This window comes from Microcaecilia unicolor, chromosome 2 (genome assembly GCF_901765095.1).
Source record: "Microcaecilia unicolor chromosome 2, aMicUni1.1, whole genome shotgun sequence".
NCBI classification, from domain to species: Eukaryota; Metazoa; Chordata; class Amphibia; order Gymnophiona; family Siphonopidae; genus Microcaecilia; species Microcaecilia unicolor.
This window is the reverse complement of record NC_044032.1, coordinates 158027544-158050696: the sequence shown is the minus strand read 5'-3', so window position 1 is coordinate 158050696 and position 23153 is coordinate 158027544. Positions and strand designations below refer to the sequence as shown.

Below are 23153 nucleotides of genomic sequence, written 5' to 3'. Positions count from 1 at the left end.
TGCTATTCAAAAATACATCATTGAAACCCAGGCCAGATATATTCCGTGCATTAAAAAAAGGAGGAAGGGAGGCCAAACAACATCCAGCATGGTTAAAAAGTGAGGTGAAGGAACATATTAGAGCTAAAAGAAAATCCTTCAGAAAATGAAGAAGGATCCAACTGAAAATAATAAGAAACAGCATAAGGAATGGCAAAGTCAAATGCAAAGCACTGAAAAGGAAGGCAAAGAAGGACTTTGAAAAATAGATTGCGTTGGAGGCAAAAAACACATAGTAAAAACTCTTTAGGTTATTAGAAGCAAGAAGCCGGCAAATAATCAGCTGGACCACTAGATTAATGAGGGTAAAAGGTCATTCACAGAAGACAAAGCCACAGCAGAGAGATTAAATAAATTCATGCTTTCAGTCTTCACTGAGAAAGATGTGGGAGAGATACCGGTGCCAGAAATGGTATTCAAAGCTGACAAGTCAGAGAAACTGAATGAAATCTCTATAAACCTAGAAGATGAATGGCACAATTTGACAAATTGAAGAGTAGCAAATTGCCTGGACAGAATTGAAAAATGCAGAACCATTGTTAGTAATATGTAATTTAACTTTAAAATTAAGCATGGCACCAAAAGATTGGAAGGTGGCCAATGTAACGTGATTTTTAAAAAGGTTCCAGAGGTGATCCGGGAAATTATAGGACCGGTGAGCCTGATGTCAGTGCTGGGCAAAATGGTACAGACTATTATTAAAGAACAAAATTACAGAGCATATTCAAAAGCATGGATTCATTTGGCAAAGCCAACAGGGATTTAATGAAAAAAAAATCTTGCCACACCAATCTACTACATTTCATTGAATGGCGAACAATTGAATAAAGGTGAGCCGGTCGATACTGGTATCTGGATGTTCAAAAGGCACTTAAAGACCTCACGAAAGACTCCAGATGAAACTGGAGGAGTCCAGGGGATAGGAGATAGTGGTTCTATTGTGGATTAAAACTGGTTAAAAGATAGAAAAGAGAGAACAGGGTTACATGGTCAGTACTCTCAATGGAGAAGGGTAGATAGTGTATTCCTCAGGCTCTGTGCTGGGACCGCTGCTTTTTAACTTATTTAAAAAAGATCTAGACATGGGAGTAACTAGTGAGGTAATTAAATGTTGTGATCACACAAAGTGTATTCAAAGTGGCTAAATCGCAAGAGGATTGTGAACAATTACAAGAGGACCCTACGAGACGGGAATTCAAATGGCTGATGACATTTAATGGCGCAACAGCAATGTGATGATTGGGGAAAGAGGAACCCGAACTACAGCTATGTGAGCAAGATTCCACATTAGGAGTCACCGACCAGGAAAGGGATCTATCTGTTATCGTTGATGATATGTTGAAACCCTCTGCTCAGCCTGCAGCAGCTGCTAAGAAATCAAATAGAATGTTAGGTATTATTAGGAAAGGAATAGAAAACAAAAATGAGGATGTTATAATGCCTTTGTATCGTTTCATGGTGGGACCACACCTCGAATACTGTGTGCAATTCCAGTCACCATCCAGCTTATTTTCGAAGGAGATCGCCGGCCATCTTCCAACACAAATCGGGAGATGGCCGGCGATCGCCTGAAGCCAGCCAAATCGGTATAATCGAAAGCCGATTTTGGCCGGCTACAATTGCGTTCCGTCGTGGGGCCGGCGAAACTTCAAGGGGGCATGTCGGCACAGTAGTGAAGGCAGGACGTGGGCGTGCGTTGAGATGGCCGGCTTCGCCCGATAATGGAAAAAAAGAAGGACATCCCTGGCGAGAATTTGGTCCGCTTTATTTGGTCCCTTTTTTTTCAGGGCCAAGTCCCAAAAAAGTGCCCGAACTGACCAGATGACCACCTGAGGGAATCGGGGATCACCTCCCCTGACTCCCCCAGTGGTCACTAACCCCTCCCACCCTCAAAAAAACAATTTTAAAAACTTTTTTGCCAGCCTGTATGCCAGCCTCAAATGTCATACTCAGGTCCATCGCAGCAGTATACAGGTTCCTGGAGCAGTTTTAGTGGTGCAGTGACTTCAAGGCAGGCGGACCCAGGCCATCCCTCTCCCTACCTGTTACACTTGTGGTGGAAAATGGGAGCCCTTCAAAACCCACTGTACCCACATGTAGGTGCCCCCTTCACCCATAAGGTCTATGGTAATGTAATGGTGTAGAGTTGTGGGGAGTGGGTTTTGGGGGGGGGGCATTTGGGGGGTTCAGCACCCAAGGTAAAGGAGCTATGCACCTGGGAGCTATTTTTTTTTAATTTTTAGAAGTGCCCCCTAGGGTGCCCGGTTGGTGTCCTGGCATGTGAGAGGGACCAGTGCACTACAAATGCTGGCCCCTCCCACGACCAAATGCCTTGGATTTGGCCGGGTTTGAGATCGCTGGCCTCGGTTTCCATTATGGGCAACAACCGAGGCTGGCCATCTCAAACCCGGCCTTCTCTGACATTTGGGCAGCCACAACCGTATTATCGAAAAAAAAGATGGCCGGCCATCTTTTTCGAAAATACAGTTGGCCCCGCCCCTTCAAGGCGCCGCCCTTAGAGATGGGTGTCCCCATTCGAAAATGCCCCTCCACATCTCAAAAAATATATAGTGTAATTAGAAAAGGTACAGAGAAGGGCAACGAAAATGATAAAAGGGATGGGACGACTTCCCTATGAGGAAAGCTAAAGCGGCTAGGGCTGTTCAGTTGGAGAAAAGACGGCTGAGGGGAGATAAAATAATGAGTGGAGGGGAATGAGTAGACGTGAATCACTTGTTTATTCTTTCCAAAAATACTAGGACTAGGGGGCCCGCAATGAAGCTACAACATAGTAAATTTAAAACAAATCGGAGAAAATATTTCTTCACTTGACGTGTGATTAAACTCTGGAATCCTTTGCCAGAGAATGTAAAAAGCAGTTTGCTTGGCGGGGTTTAAGAAAAGTTTGGATAGCTTCCTAAAAGAAACGCCCATAAGACATTATTAAGATGGACTTGTGGAAACCCCACTGCTTATTTCTAGGATAGCAAAAACTGTAAAATTGTAGCGACTGTCTTCTACTACTATATATTGAATATACAAAACACTCGGTGGTAGAATTTGTTGCTAAAGTTTAACAAACGTATAATTGGGTATTTCTGTTACACAATTCTTGTTCAGGGCAGGTCTTATACAGTCACCGGGGTAATTCTTTCCTCGCACCAATTTCTGATGGACCCCTAACTCTTGACGTTTATAATCACTGACCGACCCCCAACCTGCCCAAGTTTGTTCTTCTTTTGTGTTTTTCTTTCTTATTTACTGATTATAATCATAAAAAAGAATTTTTTAATATTGTATGTTTATACCCGTGTTCACGGATCACCTGTTCAACGGTGTCAAAAAACTCGGCTATGTTTAACCTTTTAACACCCCAAAGGTATTTAGTCCCCCACTTATCTGAGTGTTCCGGTACTGGTGCTGTCATGGAGCTGGGTATGACATTTGAGGCTGGCAAAAAATATTTAAAAAGTTTTTTTAGGGTTGGAGGGAGTTGGTGACCACTGAGGGAGTAAGGGGAGGTCATCCTCGATTCCTCCTGTGGTCATCTGGTCAGTTCGGGCACCTTTTGAGTCCTTGGTTGTAAAACAAAAAATGGACCAAGTAAAGTCGTCCAAGTGCTTGTCAGGGACACCCTTCTTTTTTCCATTATCAGTCCAGGACACCCATGTGTTAGGCACGCCCCAGTCCTGTCTTCGCTATGCTTCCGACACCCCCCCCCCCCTGTGAACTTTGGTCGTCCCCCGCGACGGAAAGCAGTTGAGGACGTCCAAATGGGCTTTCGATTATGCCGATTTGGGCGACTCGATTTGTGTCGAAAAATGGGCACCTTTCTCTTTCGAAAATAAGCCTGAAAGGTACAGAGTTCAACTTTTTTACTTTCACTTAAGTAAAATTTTTAATGTGTTCTTGTTTACTTAAGTATTAAAATATAAATTTATTTTTACTTTAACTTAAGTACTTTGATATAATACTTTGAACAACACTGCTATTTTCAAAGAAATGGCAATGTTGTCAGTAACAACCTCTGAAGTGCTTTTTTTCAATAGATGCCGAACATACATTTTTCACCCATTTAAATTATTTATACATGTTGCTCAGAGCTTTGTGCTACACACATAGATCAAAGTGTTTGTTTTCTGAAGACTGTTAATGTCTATTAATCTGCTCTCTCTAATGGTTATCCTTTTTAAAACCTTTTTACTGTACTGATTGTTCACAAGAAGTATTGGTCAAAATATTCCAGTTTCTCTCTTACTTTTGATCAATATTGTAAGTTATCTTTTTACATTAATAGCATAAAAGCAGAACTGCTAAACCGTTTTAGAGATTTTAAATTACATTTCGTTGTGTGACATAGCTTTGCACGTTTTGAATATGTTATAAGACTCAAGCTAGTAATCCCTCTCTTGGGTCATACTATTTTCTAACTATTTTAAAGACAGGCCAGTTTGCACAATATAATATGTTAAGTAAATATATGACGTTTTGTTTTAATCAGTTTCAAACATTTTTTTTTAAGATATATGATAATTACCTATTTCACATTATAATGGTTTTTGTTTTATATGTTTATATAATTTTATCTAAAAGATATTGTTAAATATTTGTGCAATTGCAGATTATGCATTTATGATTCTATTGATTATCACCTGTCAAATACTTATCAAATACGATTCAATTGATTAACATCTGCTTAAGCTGGCTTGTTAATTCTTTAGGTATGCTGATTATTTGCATTGTTTATATTTATTCACATTTTGTTTACTTATTTAAATACAAACACATTTTAGTAGATAATATATATATATATCTATATATATATATATATTATATATATATATTATCAAACAAATAGCACATACAGTGTGGCATACATTTTTAATATTATGTACAAATATATAGTACATAATGTCCAAAGAATATATGCACATATATTCTTTGGATCATTATGTATATATATTTTTGGTTAATACACATGTTTATTTATAGTTTATATATTGATGACGTCTGACACCAGCATTTATGCCAATACACAGCACTGTGTCGAGTTATCAGGCAGAAATTCAAAGCTATCACTTGATTTTCTTTTTTTTTTTTTAAATCGTTTATTGGCACAACTTAGACCATGCAAAACATGAAAACCAAAGGACTGATTACAAAGTTTAACCATCCACTTTCTGTGATAAAGAGTGCCAAACATACATTTTTAATTTTTTTTAACCCCTTCCCCATATCCTCCCCTCTCCCCATTATTCCTCTCCAATTTCTGTTTTATTGAAAATATTGTACAGATATCAAGTCATTATGTAGTAACAGTGCATTAAACATCTCTCGAACTTAAATACTGAACAGTGTAAGATAGCATATAGAATATTCCCTCATTTCCCCCCTCCCCCCCATTTTGCCATCAGTCATTAGAAAACATTGAGGATCGGTATACAGACATCTAGAAGCATTCAAAGTCTTGGAACAATGAGCTTAGGGGCATCAAGGTCTATGTTAGATTTTAGTCTCCATGATCGATATCGTTCCCATAACTTATTAAACTTTGCTACATGTCCAGATCGTAAAGCTGTCATTTTAGACATTTGATATAGATAGTCCATCTTATATATTACTTTTATCACAGGCGGTGCTACTGAGCTTTTCCACTGTGCAGCCAATATAATTTTTCCCGCCACCAACCATATTGAAGTGAGCCGATGGTCTAAAGACGTACCCCTGGGGGGCGGACATGTAGCAAACAGGCCTCCGGCTTTTGAGGATATCGCACTCCTGTCACTTGGATAAACACATCAATCAACTCTGCCCAATAAAGCTGAATTTTTGGACATGTCCACCAAATATGAAGCATGTCCCCCACTGCCACACAACCCCTCCAACACTTGTCAGACCCTGCCCATACATTTTTACCATCGCTTAGGAGTGTAATACCATTGATATAATATTTTATAACTGTTTTTCTATCATTGAACTAGATATAGATACCCGCAACATATGTTCCATGGCTTTTTCCCATTGTGTGTATTCTATTGTTATTTGTAAATTTTTCTCCCACCGCTGTAGATAGTGTAGTATAGGCTTCTTATCATAGAGCAATGCCTTATAGAGGCGAGAGATACATCCCCGGTGGCTGCCCACCCTTATTGCTTGTTCTATGGCCAATTCCTCTAAGGGACAGTTTCAATTTTTGCCCTTCTTATTTATAGTCTCTCAATCGATTCTAGTGAAACAGGTGGTAAGCTGGCAAACCATACTCCTCTTGTAAATCTGTGAATGGTATCATCTGTCCCTCGTCCCATAGTTGCCCTAATGTGTTCAGTCCCTTCTTCTCCCAACAACTATAAAGTGGATTGGCCATCCCCAGAGGACAACCCTGGAGCGGGTTTTTTTATGGCCATCTGTTGGAAATATAGTCTGTTGGGGATACATCGCTGCCGTATAGCCAAACCAAGTTTGTAGGGGATATGCACAGCTAGCGGGGCTTTCCTAATGTATGCCTGAACCTGCTTCTTTGGCAGCCATTATAATGGAGCGCATGTCAGCGAGCCCCATCCAATGCAGTTCCACTTGGAGCCATGGTTTGCATTACCAAATAGTCCACTCCGCTAACACTCGTAATTGTGCGCTTGGTGGTATAGGGCGAAGTTTGGTACTCCCATTACCACCCTGTCTTTTTGGATTGATATAGGACGTTGCTCTGACTCTGGTGGTTTATGCTGCCAGATATAGGCAAAAACTTTTCGATTTAGTTGGCGAAAGAAACCCCTCGGCACTGGCAATGGTAGTGCAAGAAATAAATATAACAGCTTGGGCAATATCATCATTTTTATAGCTGCCACCCTTCCCAACCAAGATAATTCTAAGCCCTCCCATTATCTAAATCCCGAAAAAGTTCCTGAAGCTTTGGCGGGAAATTAGCCTGATGTAGATCCGCCAGGTTAGGTGTTAATGGATACCCAGGTATCTAAGAGTTCTGGTAACCCATTTGACCGGGAATTGCTGCCGTAATAAGCTCTCCTCTATCTGCGGTATCCCAAGTCCTAAAACCTCTGATTTGGCCATATCACACGAAACCCAGATAACTGACCATATGGATTCAATTCTTGTATTACCTGAGGTAACGATTCGCTAGGGGTTGTCACCGTTAGAAGGACATCATCCGCAAATAGCATGATTTTATGGGTTGTGTGTCCTATCCTTAGACCCTGTATGTAGGGGTTTTGGCGTATGTGTTGTGCCAAAGGTTCCATGGTCAAGGCGAAATAACAATGGTGATAACGCACAACCCTGCCGCATTCCCCGTTCTAACGTGATAGGGCGAGAACTAGTCCCGTTGATCCGTAAGACCGCCAATGGCTGAGCATATATTAGTCGAAGCCAAAGGAGAAAATCGACCCGTAAAACCCATATGCTCCAGGACCTTAAACATGAAGGCCCAATTAACCCGATCAAACGCCTTTTTCTGCATCTAATTGAAAGGAGCATCATGGGTTGTCGGTGTGCTAACTGACTCATGGATCAAGTGTAGTGCTCTCCTAACATTATCAAATGCTTGCCGTCCTACAATAAAGCCCGTTTGGTCCCCATGTACTAATTTCGGCATGAGCTTTTGTAGCCTTTTAGCTAATATTTTGGTAAAGATTTTATAGTCGGATCCCAAGAGTGATATTGGGCGATAGGAGTTACACAGCTGTGGATCCTTCCCGGGTTTCTGCAGGACTACAACATTGCCAATCTCCAGGTAGCCGGCAACTCGTGTTGGAATTCAATTTCATTGAAGGCTCGGACCAATAATGGTATCAATTGCTTACTATAGCATTTATAAAATTTATTAGTATATCCATCGGCGCCCTGGCACTTTGCCATGTGGTAGGTCTCGTATAGCCCATACCACCTCATCGATGTAATTGGAGCTGAGAGCATCTCCTCCTCTATTAGAGATAACTGAGGAAGCATGGCGTGGGTTAGATAGCTTTGGGCCTGTTGTTGATCTAAGGTCCCCTCACATTGGTATAGTGTTGTATAGAAGTGGGAGAACACCGCTCCAATGTCCTCTCGTGTGGTATGCATATTCCCGGTCCATATCCCGGATCAAGGGGATATGTGTATTCGTAGACCATTTTTTTAATTTATGGGCAAGTAGCCGTGAGGCCTTATTTCCGAATTCAAAATAGGTCTGTCCTTACTCTTTGCAATTGTTCAGTGATCTCTGCCAGTTGGAGCTCCCTAAGTTCCATCCTTAAATTATGCATCTGGTGTTGTATGTCCCCTGTCTCCCCCTGTTGGGTGGCTCGTTCACTAAGAGCCATCAATTCTGCATGTATCTGTTGTGTCCGTGCTCTCGCCTGTCGCTCAACATGTGCCTGGATGGAGATGGCTTTTCCCCTAATCACGGCCTTGCAACCTTCCCATAATATTCCGGATGATACCTCACCATTATCATTGAGGTCAATGTATTCTTTAATATCTGCTTCTAATCTAGTGACTATTGCCGGGTCTGCTAGCAGCGAGTCATTGAAGCGCCATTGTGGCTTCTCCAAGTTTCGTGTTTTCCTTTTTAGCTCCAGCACCACCGGTGCATGGTCTGACCACGTCCTAGGATGTATCTGGATATCTTCTACAGTGGAAAGTAAAGTCGGTGGCCCTAGCCATAGGTCTATGCGAGATTGAGATTTATGTACCGCCGAATAATATGTATACCCTCTCGCTTGCGGATTGATCTGCCTCCATATGTCCAATACCTGCCATTGTCTCATAAATTTGTGTAATTGGGCCCGGTCAGCTTGTGAGTATCGAATCCCCTGTGTGGTGTTGTCTAACGTGGGATGTAGCGTAAGGTTAAATCTCCGCCAATCAGTAGGGTACCCTCAATATATTTAGTGAGAAGTATCGACACATCTAGATAGAAGGCCCCTTGTTGGTCGTTGGGCGCATAGATATTTAAAAGCGATAATATCTCCCCCTCCGTTTTCACTATCAACAACAGGTATCTACCCCTTTGTCTCTGATCACTCGCTGTATTTGCCAAGGGTATTTATGAGAGAGTACTATCAATACTCCATTCTTTTTTTTTTCCAGGTAGTTAGATGCAAAGAATATTTGCTGATTTCTCTTTGCACAGCATAGCCGTTCAGCCGCCTGAACTAGGTGTGTTTCCTGAATGAATGCTATGTCTGCCTTTAGGCGTTGGATCTCTTTAAACATGAGCTGGCGTTTTCCCGGTGAATTAAGCCCCTTTACATTAAGGGTCATACACGTTAGAATACTCATCCCCCCCTTATTACTGTTATATCTAGCTCATTACATCGCCTCTGGTTCTGGACTGTACCTAGTTGTAATTCTCTCTCCCCAACCCTCAGTTTGATGATAATCTGAACTATTCCCCCCCAACTATTAACTCCCATACCCGCCCTACCCTCCGTAAGACATCCCTGTATTATACTCATAAGGATGTCAGAGAAGAAAGTGACCCCCCCCCCCTCATTTATTCTCAGTAAAACAGCCTGATCCCACTCATCAGCACTTGAGTATATATCTTTGTCAGGCCATTACTGCCTGTGTACATTGCCTTACACTATTTTTTTGTTTAGCCATATTTAAATCAATCATTTGTAACATTATAGTCATCAGCTTCAAGGTCTCTTATCTAGTTTCCCTGAAGCATGAATTTGCGCTCTATGTTCGGTGTGTATTTTCAGTTCTTCTTAGCGTGTACCCGAGTGCTGGGCTGTAGCCGTCCCTTTCCTGCAGTAACTCGTTGCCAGCGTGGCTTGTCTCCTGCTGAAGTTTCTGTTTCGTTGATGTCGCGATTTCTCCACTTGGTCCGTCTTCCGGAAAAATCTCCGCTACTTCTGCGATGTCCCGGACGATGTTGTTTCCCATCTTATAAAATCTAAGCACAAATGGATGGCCCCATCTGTACTTGATGCCTTTATCAGCCAGGAATTTCGTTAAAGGGTCGAAGCTCCGCTCTTCGTTTCAATGTAGTAGCAGCCAAATCCTGGTAACACTCTATTGATAGGGAGTCCCATTTGAAATCCTGGGGTGGTGCGCGAGGCCTGCATTATCTGCTCCTTTAGTTTAAAATCGCTAAAGCAGGCAATGATATCCTTTGGACGGTTTGAGTTCATGCTGCCCAAGGCTCTGTGTGCTCGTACCAGTGAATTTCTGCGGGATCTTTAATAATCTGGCGTTCCTTAAGCAATGCGCTAGCAATTTTTTTTATAGTCAGTTCGCAGTCTAGGTATTGTGGGTATCGGGAAAGCCACGAACATCTCACATGCATCGGCGACTGCGATGTTTCTAGATCTCTACTTTGTCCCAGATCTGCTGAGTCATCCTGCTTGGCGTCCCGGAGTTTGCGTGTCAAAAGTTTGGAGCTAGTTCAGTATGTTCTTCCAATCGGTCTTCCGTTTTCAGTTACTCTTATACCCAGCGCGCCAATTTCTCCGCGGAGTTCCGCCCCCAGCATAGTAATGTCCGCTCGCACTGCTGCTATAATATCTGCTTTTATTTCCTGTAGCCACCCCCGAATCTCCTGCATGCGGTTTTCCTATGGCAGTGTCCCTCGCCCGTGGCGAATAACGGTGGGGAAAGTTGCGTTGGGCTGCCCCCCTCGGGAGTCTGGCTGGTGCCGGCTCAAGTGTTGGCGCGCTTCATGTCCGCGGCTGGGCCTTTATATGCGAACGCTTGTAAACTGACTCTCGGGGCTCTCGGGGCTCTGGAACTATTCATATATCGCTTACCGCTGGTTTCAGATGCAATTCTCACGTACTGAGAGGTCGCGTTTGTGCAAGGTATTATCAGTGGGGTCCTGGTAGCTTGGGGCTAGTCGGAGCTCGTGGCTCAGGCAGCCATTCGGGTGGTGACGTCACTTCCCCTCCTATCACTTGATTTTCTAAAGCCTCACTCGTTGATTTCTAAATAGTGTTGTCATTAATTAAAGCTGTTATAAGTAATGCCACACCGGGAAAGACCAAGGGTCCATCGAGCCCACCATCCTGTCCATGACAGCGGCCAATCCAGGTCAAGAGCACCTGGCAAGCTTCCCAAACGTACAAACATTCTATACAAGTTATTCCTGGAATTGTGGATTTGTCTCAAGTCCATTTAGTAGTGCTTTATGGACTTGTCCTTTAGGAAACCGTCTAAACCCTTTTAAAACTCTACCAAGCTAACCGCCTTCACCACGTTCTCTGGCAAGGAATTCCAGAGTTAATATTATATGTTGGGTGAAGAAAAACTTTTCTCCGATTTGTTTAAATTTGCGTACACTGTAGTTTCATCGCATGCCCCCTAGTCCTAGTATTTTTGGAAAGCGTGAACAGATGCTTCACATCCACCTGTTCACTCCACTCATTTTATATACCTCTATCATGTCCTCCCCTCAGCTGTCTCTTTTCCAAGCTGAAAAGCCCTAGCCTCCTTAGTCTTCTTCATAGGGAAGTCGTCCCATCCCCGCTATCATTTTAGTCTCCCTTCCTCTGCACCTTTTCCAATTCTACTATAGCTTTCTTGAGATGCAAGCGAGCAGAAATGAACACAATACTCAAGGTGTGGTCACACCATGGAGCGATACAACAGCATTATAACATCCTCACACCTGTTTTCCATACCTTTCCTAATAATACCCAACATTTATTCGCTTTCCTAGCTGCAGCAGCACACTGAGTAGACGGTTTCAGTGTATTATCAACGACGGACACCCAGATCTCTTCTTGGTCCGTAACTCCTAACGTGGAACCTTGCATGACGTGGCTATAATTCGGGTTCTTTTTTCCCCACATGCATCACCTTGCACTTGCTCACATTAAACGTCATCTGCCATTAGCCACCCAGTCTCCCAGTCTCGTAAGGTCCTTCTGTAATTTTTCACAATCCTCTTGCGAATTAACGACTTGAATAACTTTGTGTCATCAGCAAATTAATTACCTCGCTAGTTACTCCCATCTCTAAATCATTTATAAATATATTAAAAAGCAGCGGTCCTAGCACAGACCCCTGAGGAACCCACTAACTACCCTTCTCCATTGTGAATACTGCCCATTAACCCCACTCTCAGTTTCCTATCCTTCAACTAGTTTTTAATCCACAATAGAACGTTTCCTCCTATAACATGGCCCTCCAATTTCCTCTGTAGCCTTTCATGAGGTACCTTGTCAAACACCTTTTGAAAATCCAGATACACAATATCAACCAGCCTCCCCTTTGTCCACATGTTTGTTTACTCCTTCAAAGAATTGAAGTAAATTGGTCAGGCAAGATTTCCCCACACTAAAGCCGTGCTGACTTGGTCTCAGTAATCCATGTCCTTGGATGCGCTCCGTAATTTGTTTTTAATAATAGCCTCTACCATTTTCCCGGCTCCGATGTCAGACTCACCAGTCTATAATATTAGTCTTACTCTTCTTCTGTAGACTATAAAACACCTAACTTAAAACTCCAAAACATTAATTTTAGAATCATGTTCCTGTAATCAAAGTATTAATTGGACAGCATAATGCTTGTTCGTAGCTGAGTAACCGCAGTCCAAATCAATTTCAAAGTAAATTGTTTAGTAGGTTGAGGTTGAAAATTGAACTGTGGAAGAACAAAAGACTGACCTTGGCCTGAAATAATGGCTCCCAAACGCAGCAGAATACACTCCATTCCAAGCAGAGAAGGGATCCCAAAAGGCTTGCATGCAAAGGCTTCCTCATTTGAGAGCATGATCTGTGAGATCCCAGGTACTAAGGAACTAGCTCTGAGCTCCTCTTCTCAGCCCTGAATAGTGCCAACCACTGTGGTACACAACTTCTTAGTGATATGCTATCCACAAAGGGAGCTCATGGCTGCAATGCTGGTATCTGCAGAACTGACTCAAGGTGGTTTCAAGCACCAAAGAATTCACAGGGGTACCCAACTCCTGTGAAAGCCCTTGCAGTTCATTCACACTGAGGTCCTCTGTGGGTGACAAACATATTCATTGGACCAAACACTGGAGCTGTGGAGGTCTCTAATGGAGAGACACAAGTGGGTCTAAGTCCAAGTCATAATATACATGTTCACCACCCTGGAGGCTAAGACCTTCAGAAGCTCAGCTTCAGTGAGAACATGTAAGCAGATGACCAGGACACTCGGAAGCAGGTCTAGAGTCCTTGGTACCCAAGGCCACAAGATCAAGATCTTCTGAAGAGACAAGAGGCTGCCATACAGTCCAGTACTAGGAAAAACCATCTTTCATAAAACTGAAGATAGGGTTTCCACACCTGTAGACCTGGAATACACGTGAACTATCCTGCACCAGACCAGGTCCAAATACCCCAAAAATACTGAAATAGTGCTTCTAGACCAAAAGGTACTGGGGCCAAGCATAAAGGGAAGTCCAAAGCTGCCAGTGAAGGATGCAAACCATGAAACACCCAATTGTAATCCTGGGAGGGTTGTCCCTGTGAACCATATGGAAACTATCTGGGAGGAGGCCTGCCATTCAGCCTGGGGACCTAGAGCATGAAGACTTCCAGGCCTCTTCCGAGCCCACAACGCAAGCAGCTCATCACTATGCCACAAAGGCCTACCCTGTGGGTGAACAGACATTCCCTGAGTAGGAACAACCATACAGCCAGAAAACACCAAGTGGAGCTGTGAAGAAGCCCTGCCAGAAAAGAGAACCTACCTAAGAAAGTGGTCCCCTCTCCAGGTACACCAAAGGCCTTGGACTACTGACTTGAGAATGGGAGGGGCTGACTAAATAATAATGCCATATAAAATATCTTAATACATACAACATAAAATCTATTAAATTAAAACATAATTTTATGAAAATTCAATGGAATCTAACCATTGCTGGAATAGCCAAGTCATACCCAATCTATAGAGTCCTCACAAAATCCTTTCCAATCTTATTTCCCCCAAATGGCGATTCCAAATTTGGAGGGCTAAAACTCTTAAAATTATCTTTCCTGTAGTTGACAATCAATACTGTTTAACAAAAGGAATTTCCACCAATACATCTTGCATAGATTTCAAAGAACCATTAGAATAAAAATTCTAACCATATCAGGAAAATAGCTTGAGGATAAACCCCATATGGTTTTAAAAATTGTAATCAAAACTTATGTGACATGATACTGGTAAGGTACCAATGTAGTTCCTTCAAAGACAGCAAAGGCCCTTTCCAAATTCTAGCTCTCTTGATTAATTTTGCAGCTGTATTTGGACAAGTTGTAACCTAGCTAGTGATTTCTTAGTCCTATGTACCGTAGATTACAGTAATCTAATTTGGAAGCCTGTATTATACTCAAGTCCTTCTCAGGGACATATGATCTCACCTGTCTAATTAGTCTTAGTTTCCATTAAGAATTACCCAACAGTTTAAAGATCTGGTCTCCCACTTACAGATGTGAATCTATTGTTACACCAAGACTATGGATATATGAAGACAACGAGATCAGTTCCCTTGCTATGTACAAGATAATAGCAGGTATATTGTTATGTTATCTCCAAACCATAAACATTTGCTTTCTCTTGGTTAATTAACACAGTTCACCAGAATCTAGCTCTCTATCATCACAATGATTTCTCAAGATTAGATAGGCAATCTAGACTCTTTATAATAGGAATCAAAATTTGCACATCATCTGTATTAATAACATGGTCTAAATGTAGAGAATCTAGGTCCTTCCCTAATGTTCAAACAGAATAGGTGAGAAAGGAACCCCTGAGGGACCCTACACTTTAAATACCAATTTTTTGACAAGTCCAATTCCTGACATCCTACAATCATGAGTGCCTAAAGTATCCTCACACCCACTAAGCACCTTTCCTGTTATACCTATACTATTGAAACAATTAATTGGTGATTAAGTTGAAATCTGTCATTGGATCCAACTGTATCAACAAAGAACAATTTCCCTTTATCAAATACCAACCTATCTAACATACTAGCTAGTACAGTGCTCTATACTGTGACCAAAATTCAGATTGAGAACTATGCAGCATATTAAATTTTTCCAAATAGTGCATTAGTTGGCCATTATTGCTTCCAGTAATTTAGCTAAAATGTCAGTAAAAGAAAAGAAAATGTCAGCAACAGAACAAGGTGATAACAAGGTGATGTCTCCACACACCAGAAATCACCGCAATGGGCTTGCTGCACGCCAATCCAGAACTACCACCAGGCTACCGCAGGAGCCTGGCAGCAGTTCCCACCCCCAGCGTGCACCATGTCTGGCGCTACAGTAATTTTTGTAGCACCGGAACTTAACCGGTGGTAATTGGGCAGCGCCACACACTGCCGGTTACCCCCGGGTTAGCAAAGGAGCCCTTACGCCATCTCAATGGGTGGTGGTAAAGGCTCCCCATCAAAATGGCTGTGCGGTAAATGGTTCCCTTACCGCACAGCCATTTCTTTTCCCCAAAAATGGACAGCCTTTTACCCTCTGCGGTAAAAGGGGGCCTCAGCGTGCATCAAAAACACACACTGACGTTAGAGCAGGCCCCCTTTTACTGTAGCTTAGTAAAAGGACCCTTTAATGTATCACCTACAGCTTGGTTGCTGATTCTCATTTTCAAATATCCAAAGTGGATAAACATGGTGAGCACAATTCATTGCATCAAAAACTGCAATACTGTTCTGTAGGGAAGGCTCATAAATGAATTATGCAGACTAGGGTTCGGTCCGAAGGTGGTGAACTAAGAAACTGTTTGACTGAGAGACAATGGATGAGGATAAATACAATTCACTCTGAGGAACGAAAGGTGTTTAATGGGATCTGTCTCGAAGACAGCTCTGCTGAATATCTTTTACAACAATATTTAACAAGTGTGAGAAAAATGTCTGCCATTGTGTAGATGATGCTAAGATCCATAACAGAGTGGAAATCCCTGAAAGTGTAAAAAGAAGCAGAGATATAAGAAAGCTTAGGTGGCAGATAAGATTCAGTGCAAAAAAAGGTGCAGAATCATGCATTTGGGTACTGCAATCCAAGGCATCAGTAGATTACAGAAGGAGAGAAACCCAAAGATTACCAAAATGGTGCAGCATCTGTATCAAATGTTTTATGAAATGAGATGAGAACTAAAGACCTAATATACCATAAAAGAAACCTGGAAGAGGGCTCATGTGGGATATAAAAGAGAGATAATCAAATGCAAAGTAACAAAAAAAAAAATGCTCAAGAAGCAAATCTTTTTCAGAGGAAACAATGTTCTAGAACAAGAGGTCACAGTATGAGATTCTAAGACGGTGAACTCAAGAAACAGAACAGGATATATTTCTTTATGAAAAGGATGATAGATGCAAGGAACAGCTTCCCAGTTAATAAAAGCAGCACAGAAGTCAAGAACGTATTGAGCAAACAGAGAGAATCCCTAGATGTGAAGAAGTAAAGAGAAGTTAGAGATCAACTAGAGCCTCTATGCCAGGAATAAACTCAAGCAGATGGGATGGCCCTTAGGGTCCTTATTTGCCATCATATTTTATGTTTAAACACAAAGGAGCCATTATAATATCTGAATATAAATGTCCATTTAACTTTATCCAGATCTCAAGTCTGCTATATTGTGGCCGACATAGGGATAACTGGATAGTGGTTGAAATTTAAACTCATCCCTTGCCACCCTCTTTGATAACTCCATATTGTAAACAGGTAACATTGCAGACATCAGGATGTCCGAACACAAATTACCTCCTTAGTGACCCTGAAAATATATAAACATACACTTACCCAGCTAATTCTCAAAATTATCTGGATAAATGTATTTGAATGGTGACCCCAGAATTTTAAATTAAACACCAACCGCTCACTTGTACGTAGGTAGCATCATCTTTTGCTCACTTTGCACAAACCTGGTAGAATGAGAAAAAAATCTAGCAAGCTAGTCACAAATAAATTACAGCAGTCCATAAATAATATATTCCCATACCAAAACAGTAACCTATCCTCAAAGTGTGATGCACAGAATTTGGAAAAGAGTAGAAAACATTTTTTTTTTTTAAGAATTAGACCAGAAAATAAGGGGAAAACAACCCCAAGTAGATAAAACTTGGCACAAACTAAGGGAAGTGAATGTAAACATTAATGTAAGAGTCTCAAGTTGAAGGACAAGATAGTAGACTGTTGAAAAGAGGGTTCACAGCCAGCATTAAGAAACTGGTAAAACAAATAAGTGCAGATTCTGTATCACTGAACTGGAAATGATCACACATCACTGCCTGTGGTGTGCTGATGTCAGAATGTCTGTATACAGAAAGGCACAATAAAGGTAGCATGTCTCATCCACTGGAAAGTGTGTAAATGCTTGCATCAGCACTGGGATCATGACCCTGACACCAGCAGGAAGAAAGAATAAGTTGTGATCAACCGGGACATTTCCATTCTCACCAATACGAAGTTTAAAGAATGAAAATCTGACTGTAGTAAAGCAGAAAAGCATAAGAACAGTACTACTAAATAGAAAGTCTGTATTAAGCAAGGATATTCTCTTTTTCCACGTATAATACAGAATAGTCCAATACAAAGAAATGCAATCAGAGACAAAAAAAATGTGGGAGAATGATACAGAAATTGTCCCAATTGCATCGGGTGCCATAGGCCCGATTAAAAAGGATTTCCAAGTGTACCTTTATATGTTGTCTATATACATTATACCTTACGAACTAAAGGAGGTGCTCTCTGACATGATGCAAGTATTGAGGTGAGCACCATCAGCAAACTTGAAAGAGAATAAGGTCATTTTCAACATATCCCAGCACAGCAGAGAGGTCCATTACTGTACTCCTGACAGAATTCTGCACGACTGTAGAGTGCAGAATTTGCACACAATTCCCTAGCTGGCTCCCCTGCTGCCCCAACCCTCGGTGGTTCCTTCCCGGGCCTACCTGAGCATGCCCTGATGGTCTAGAGGCCTCCTCAGGGGCAGGAAAAAACCCCACTCTTTCCTGCCTACTGTCACCACTCTCTGGCTGTGCCACAGTTTCTTCAAAATGGCCGACAAGACTTCAAGCGGTGATCTTGTAAGACTGTTGCAGGAAGTTTTGGTGGCCATTTGAAAAAGGCGGCGGCATCACCTCACAGCAGTGGCAGCGGGCAAGAAAGAGTGGGGTTCTTTCCTGCCCTGAAGAGGTACTCCTGATGCAGCTCCTCCTCCTCCTCCTCCCTCACAGGTGAGTGCAGGGCAGGCTAAAAAAAAATATGGATGGCATATGGGTGCAGGGAGAGAGGAGGTTGTAAAAAAGGCAGATGCTATGTGTGGGTGCAGGAAGAGAAGGCTGGAAAAATATGGATGTGTGTGGGTGCAGAGAGGGGGATGTAAGAAAGGTAGATGCTATGGGTGCTGGGAAAAATATGGATTGTATTTGTGTACAGGGAGAGGGGGCTGTAATATTGGTTAAAGTATGACAAAAGGCAGAATTTGCAAATTTTGTGCGCAGAATTTTGATTTTTTTTTTTTTTTTTTTTTTGGGTGCAGAATTCTGGCAGGAGTAATTGTTGTTTTGGAATGCACAAAACATTATCTCATCTGATGCTCCATTTAAGGGTATGCACAGAAAAGAAGTTAGGTATGTCTGTCACCTAAATACCATGATTGGCACCAACACTACAAGAGCATGCCACATCACAAAAATTTAGAATATACTGGTGCTGGTTTTGTGTGACTAGGTAGAGTGTCAATTCAGGTAGATCAGACTCTGCAAGCTGAAACAAACCCCAACAGGAACAGGAGCAGACGTTACGGGTATGACCAATTTCAAAAGCCCTTTGGCATTAAGCCAGGCTATCCGTAGAGACATCACAGCACTTGTGGAAACTTCAAGACAAAGCATAACTTGCTTTACTTCCAACCCCCCGACCAACAACATTCGTGTTTAATAATATTGTGGGGTCTCAAGCAGTCTTAGCATATAATAAATGGAATAATGTATTTCAGATACAGCCTTTTAAATAGTGAGACATACAGTAAGCCTTAAAATTTCTTTGAATCAAGGAGCCAGTGGCTAAACCCCTCTCACCTGACCCTCCCCATTGTTTTCTCCAGCACAACTGAACAAGAAAATCTCTTCTGAAATCTGCCTCAGTTCCCTATTATAGCCTGATTTTCTAAGGCTCTTTTCCCATGCCAGGTCTAAGGAAAAAAAAGGTTTAAATCAGGTCTTTAATATGTAATTATATGTTGGCCCCTCCCCGAGTTTCTTTCTTTAAATCCTGCACACTGTCCTCATTTAGTCTCTCATATCCCCCCACCCTGTTCCCAGCAATGCCTCACTCTCAAAACCCTCATCCTCTGCAATTTCACTTCTCTCAATACATCCTCCACCTTGTCAGCTCTCTATTATTCCTCTCTTCTCTACCAGTTGCCTTCTCTCTCATTCCACCTCATCATCCCTTGTCTCAAAATCCAGCCCCGCTACCCCCATCTAACCAGTAATCCTACATCCCATCTGTCACTCCTACAGGACATCAGCCATTCTATTTCCTTAAGCAGTCATCCTCTCCTCCCAGCCTCACCCCCTTCAACTAGCCAGCTGCCAGCCACCCTACCCGTCAGCTACCCGGCCACCCCATTCTCTAAGTATCTAGCCATCCCTCATCTAGCCACTTGCTCCTCCCAGCCAATTATAGTGATGTCACCACAAACTCCATCTAGCCACACCGCCTCACCCCTCGCAGTGTGCTAAGGCTGCTAATACCACCGCTGAAGCAGGAGTTTTCTTCGTGTTGCTATAGTGAGGCTCTCAATGAATTTCAGCCACACACTGTATTGTCTTGCAAGTGCAGCATGAGAACTCCTAAATTGTAGAACTCAAACTCACTGACAGCTACACACTGCAGACGAAAGCCTCTGCTTTGCTATCCTTGCTGTGGAGTCTGCCACACTCCAGCTGTCTGCAGCCCAGCTGATCCAGAAAGAAAAATCCTGGGCGCATGAGATTTGTCAAGCCCTAGTGTAGACCACAAACATCAAAAAATTTAAAAATAATTATATCTTTTATAATTATACCAAAAGACATGGCTGAACTTACCAATGAATGCATGATTATCTCCATAATGTACCTGAAGCACAAAATATTTATTGCCGACATCACCTCCGACTCGGAATCCAACACCTTAGCAAAACACAGAAGAGAAATGACAATTTAAAAAGCTATTTATCTGTATCTGGCTACACAGTATTAATATGGCTTTATACATTTATATATCACTATGGTAACTAATGGGGCATATGCCAAGTACAGAAAGATAAACTCTCATCTGCCATAATGATGAAGCCATTCACATAGCAATTCAACTATGAATATGCAAATCAATCCTAGCAACCAATTGCATGTATCCATCACTGTGCCACAAAATAAACTAACATGGAACAATGATAAATTCTTCAAGTGCATAATTCTGACACAAGACAAACTCAATAAGTGATTATCAAGTCTACTGGTGAACAGAAAGTATATTCAGTTTTGGCTTGATGGATCTTTGGTCTGACGCGGTATGGTATTTTTTTTTAATAGGTCACACATAAAGATATTAGTCATTCTTGTAATACTCCTTTTTATTTATTTACTAAGTTTGTTTAATTGAAAGTAGAAATTAATTTTAAATTCTCATTTCCACACTCAAAAGACCATAAGTGAACCACAGTGAATCAAACTATTGTGTGTAACATTTCTTCCAAATCCTCACATATATTGGTTTTACATTTTTTACAAATCAGGCAGGGAATACACATTTAATTTATTGTTCTGCATTAATTTTCTTTAAATTCTTACAGTGGTTGCATTTTCTGTTACTCTGTAACAGTGGCGTAGCCAGTGTGGGGCCATGGGGGCCTGGGCCCCCATAGATTTGCCCTGGACCCCTCCCTCCCGCCGCCAACCCGCTGTCGCCTACCTTTGCTGGCGGGGGACCCCAACCCCTGCCAGACGAGTCGAGGTCCTCTTCTTCTCAATCCCGCACAAGGCTTCATTCTACGTGCAGAACGTCAGACTAGAACGAAGCCTTGCGCAGGATTGGGAAGAGGAGGACCTCGGCTCGGCTGGCAGGGGCTGGGGTCCCCCGCCAGCAAAGGTAAGCGACGGCGGGTTGGCGGTGGGGGGGGGGGGGTCGGGCCGGGCCAAAATTGGTGACCGGGGGGGTTCAGCAATGGTGGGGGGGGGGGGGCAGCAGCGCCGGGGGGGGGGGGGTAAAATGTGCCCCCTCACTTCGGGCTCTGGACCCCCCCTCCCGCCAAAGTCTGGCTACACCCCTGTCTATAACTATGTAACCCCCCTCCCCCACAATAATCAAAGACATAAAGAAGGCAACACATCACTAACTTAGCATACACATTAATTAGATTCTCTACGTTAGGCTGCAACAAATTTTCACAAAATCTAGGAGCCAGCAGTGGATACTACTCTTGATTCTCCCTCCTCATCCTTCCAACATTGTCCCCAGTGAAGTGTGTGTGGGGGGGGGGGGGGGGGAATCCCCTTTCAGATCACCAATAGTTCTTTTACAAACTGGCTTACTAAGGGCTCTTTTCCTATTTTGTGTCTGTTGGCAAAGAAACCTTAGTAAATCAGTTTTGTACAGTGCCTCTGCAATCACTGGCAAAAGCCAGTGGTATCCCTTTCCAAAGCATGCTGTCAATCGTGTGACAGCACCCTCTAGATAGTTGAAACAAAGAGGAAATTGCCCGTTTCAAATGCCACCAAAACCTGGGTTCCCACCAGTCTCTCTCCCGCTCACACATACCCCCCTCCCCACGGACTTCACCCAGTCTCTTTCACTCACTCACATATACCCGCACCCCTGCCTTCATGCTGTCTCTCACTCACTCATACCTGCCCCCCAGCCTTCACCCAGTCTCTTACTCGCTCATACCCACCCACCCCTAGAGGACATGAAATGCGATTGAAGGTGGGTAGACTCAAGAAAAATGTCAGGAAGTATTTTTTCACAGAGAGAGTAGTGGATGCTTGGAATGCCCTCCCGCGGGAGGTGGTGGAAAAGAAAACGGTAACGGAATTCAAACATGCGTGGGATAAACATAAAGGAATCCTGTTCAGAAGAAATGGATCCTCAGGAGCTTAGCCGAGATTGGGTGGCAGAGCCGGTGGTGGGAGGCGGGGATAGTGCTGGGCAGACTTATACGGTCTGTGCCCTGAAGAGGACAGGTACAAATCAAGGTATACACAAAAAGTAGCACATATGAGTTTATCTTGTTGGGCAGACTGGATGGACTGTGCAGGTCTTTTTCTGCCGTCATCTACTATGTTACTATGTTCACTCAGTCTCTCACTCCTCATACCTGCCCCCCTAGCCTTCACCCAGTCTCTCTCATTCCCCAGCCTTCACCCAGTCTCCTCCTTACTCATACACACCCGCCCTTCGGCCTTCACTCAGTCTCTCTCACTAAATCCCAACAGCCTTCACTCACTCTCTCTCAACTGCCCCCTCAGCCTTCACCCACTCTGTCTCTCTCTAGTAAGCCACATTGAGCCTGCAAATAGGTGGTGGAATGTGGGATACAAATGCAATAAATAATAATAATAAATCCCTACTCATCCTTCACCCAGTCTCCCCCTCTCAAACCCCACCTCTGCCTTTATCCACTCTCTCTCTCTCTTTCTCTTCTTCTGCTACCTATTCCCATTACCTCACATGCTGCCTTTAAAGAGGAAACTGCATGCTTCCTAGTCACCACTGCGATTCAGCTCTCATGTTAACTTGAGATGCGCAGTACAGGAAGTTCGAGCTGGTCTCAGTTTCATGTCCTTCACCACGTGGCTCAAGTTTATATAGATAGCCAAACTGCAGATGCCAGTTAGTGTGACAAAATAAAACACACTAAAATTCAGAGGGGCATTAAATCCCAGGTGCCAGTATGCAGTTTCTATGCACTATGGCGCCCGGGAAGGGAAAACAGGATGAAAAGAGAGGCAAATCACAGAAGGAAACCTTTCCTTAAAAAGCCCCAGATCAATCTGTCAACAGCTAGATTTCTAGGGAAAGGAGTTTGGAGCAATACTATAATCCAACCATTAATAAGAACAAGTACAGAAAGGTGAGAGTATTTGCTTTTTTCTGCAGGGCTGGTCCTGAGTAAGATATGATCAAGTACAAAGCTGTTGTTGTGCCTCAGGTATT

General features: G+C 42.7%; 1 protein-coding gene across 4 annotated transcripts in view; it reads right to left on the bottom strand.

Moving 5' to 3' along the window:
• Positions 1 to 23153, bottom strand: part of PAM (peptidylglycine alpha-amidating monooxygenase) — a 553254-nt gene that overhangs the window by 212503 nt on the left and 317598 nt on the right. For all 4 annotated transcript variants that reach the window (XM_030193423.1, XM_030193421.1, XM_030193424.1 and 1 more), the window contains exon 7: positions 20048 to 20131. In XM_030193423.1, coding sequence (XP_030049283.1) covers positions 20048 to 20131 — 84 coding nt within the window. The remainder of the gene's footprint in view (positions 1 to 20047; positions 20132 to 23153) is intronic.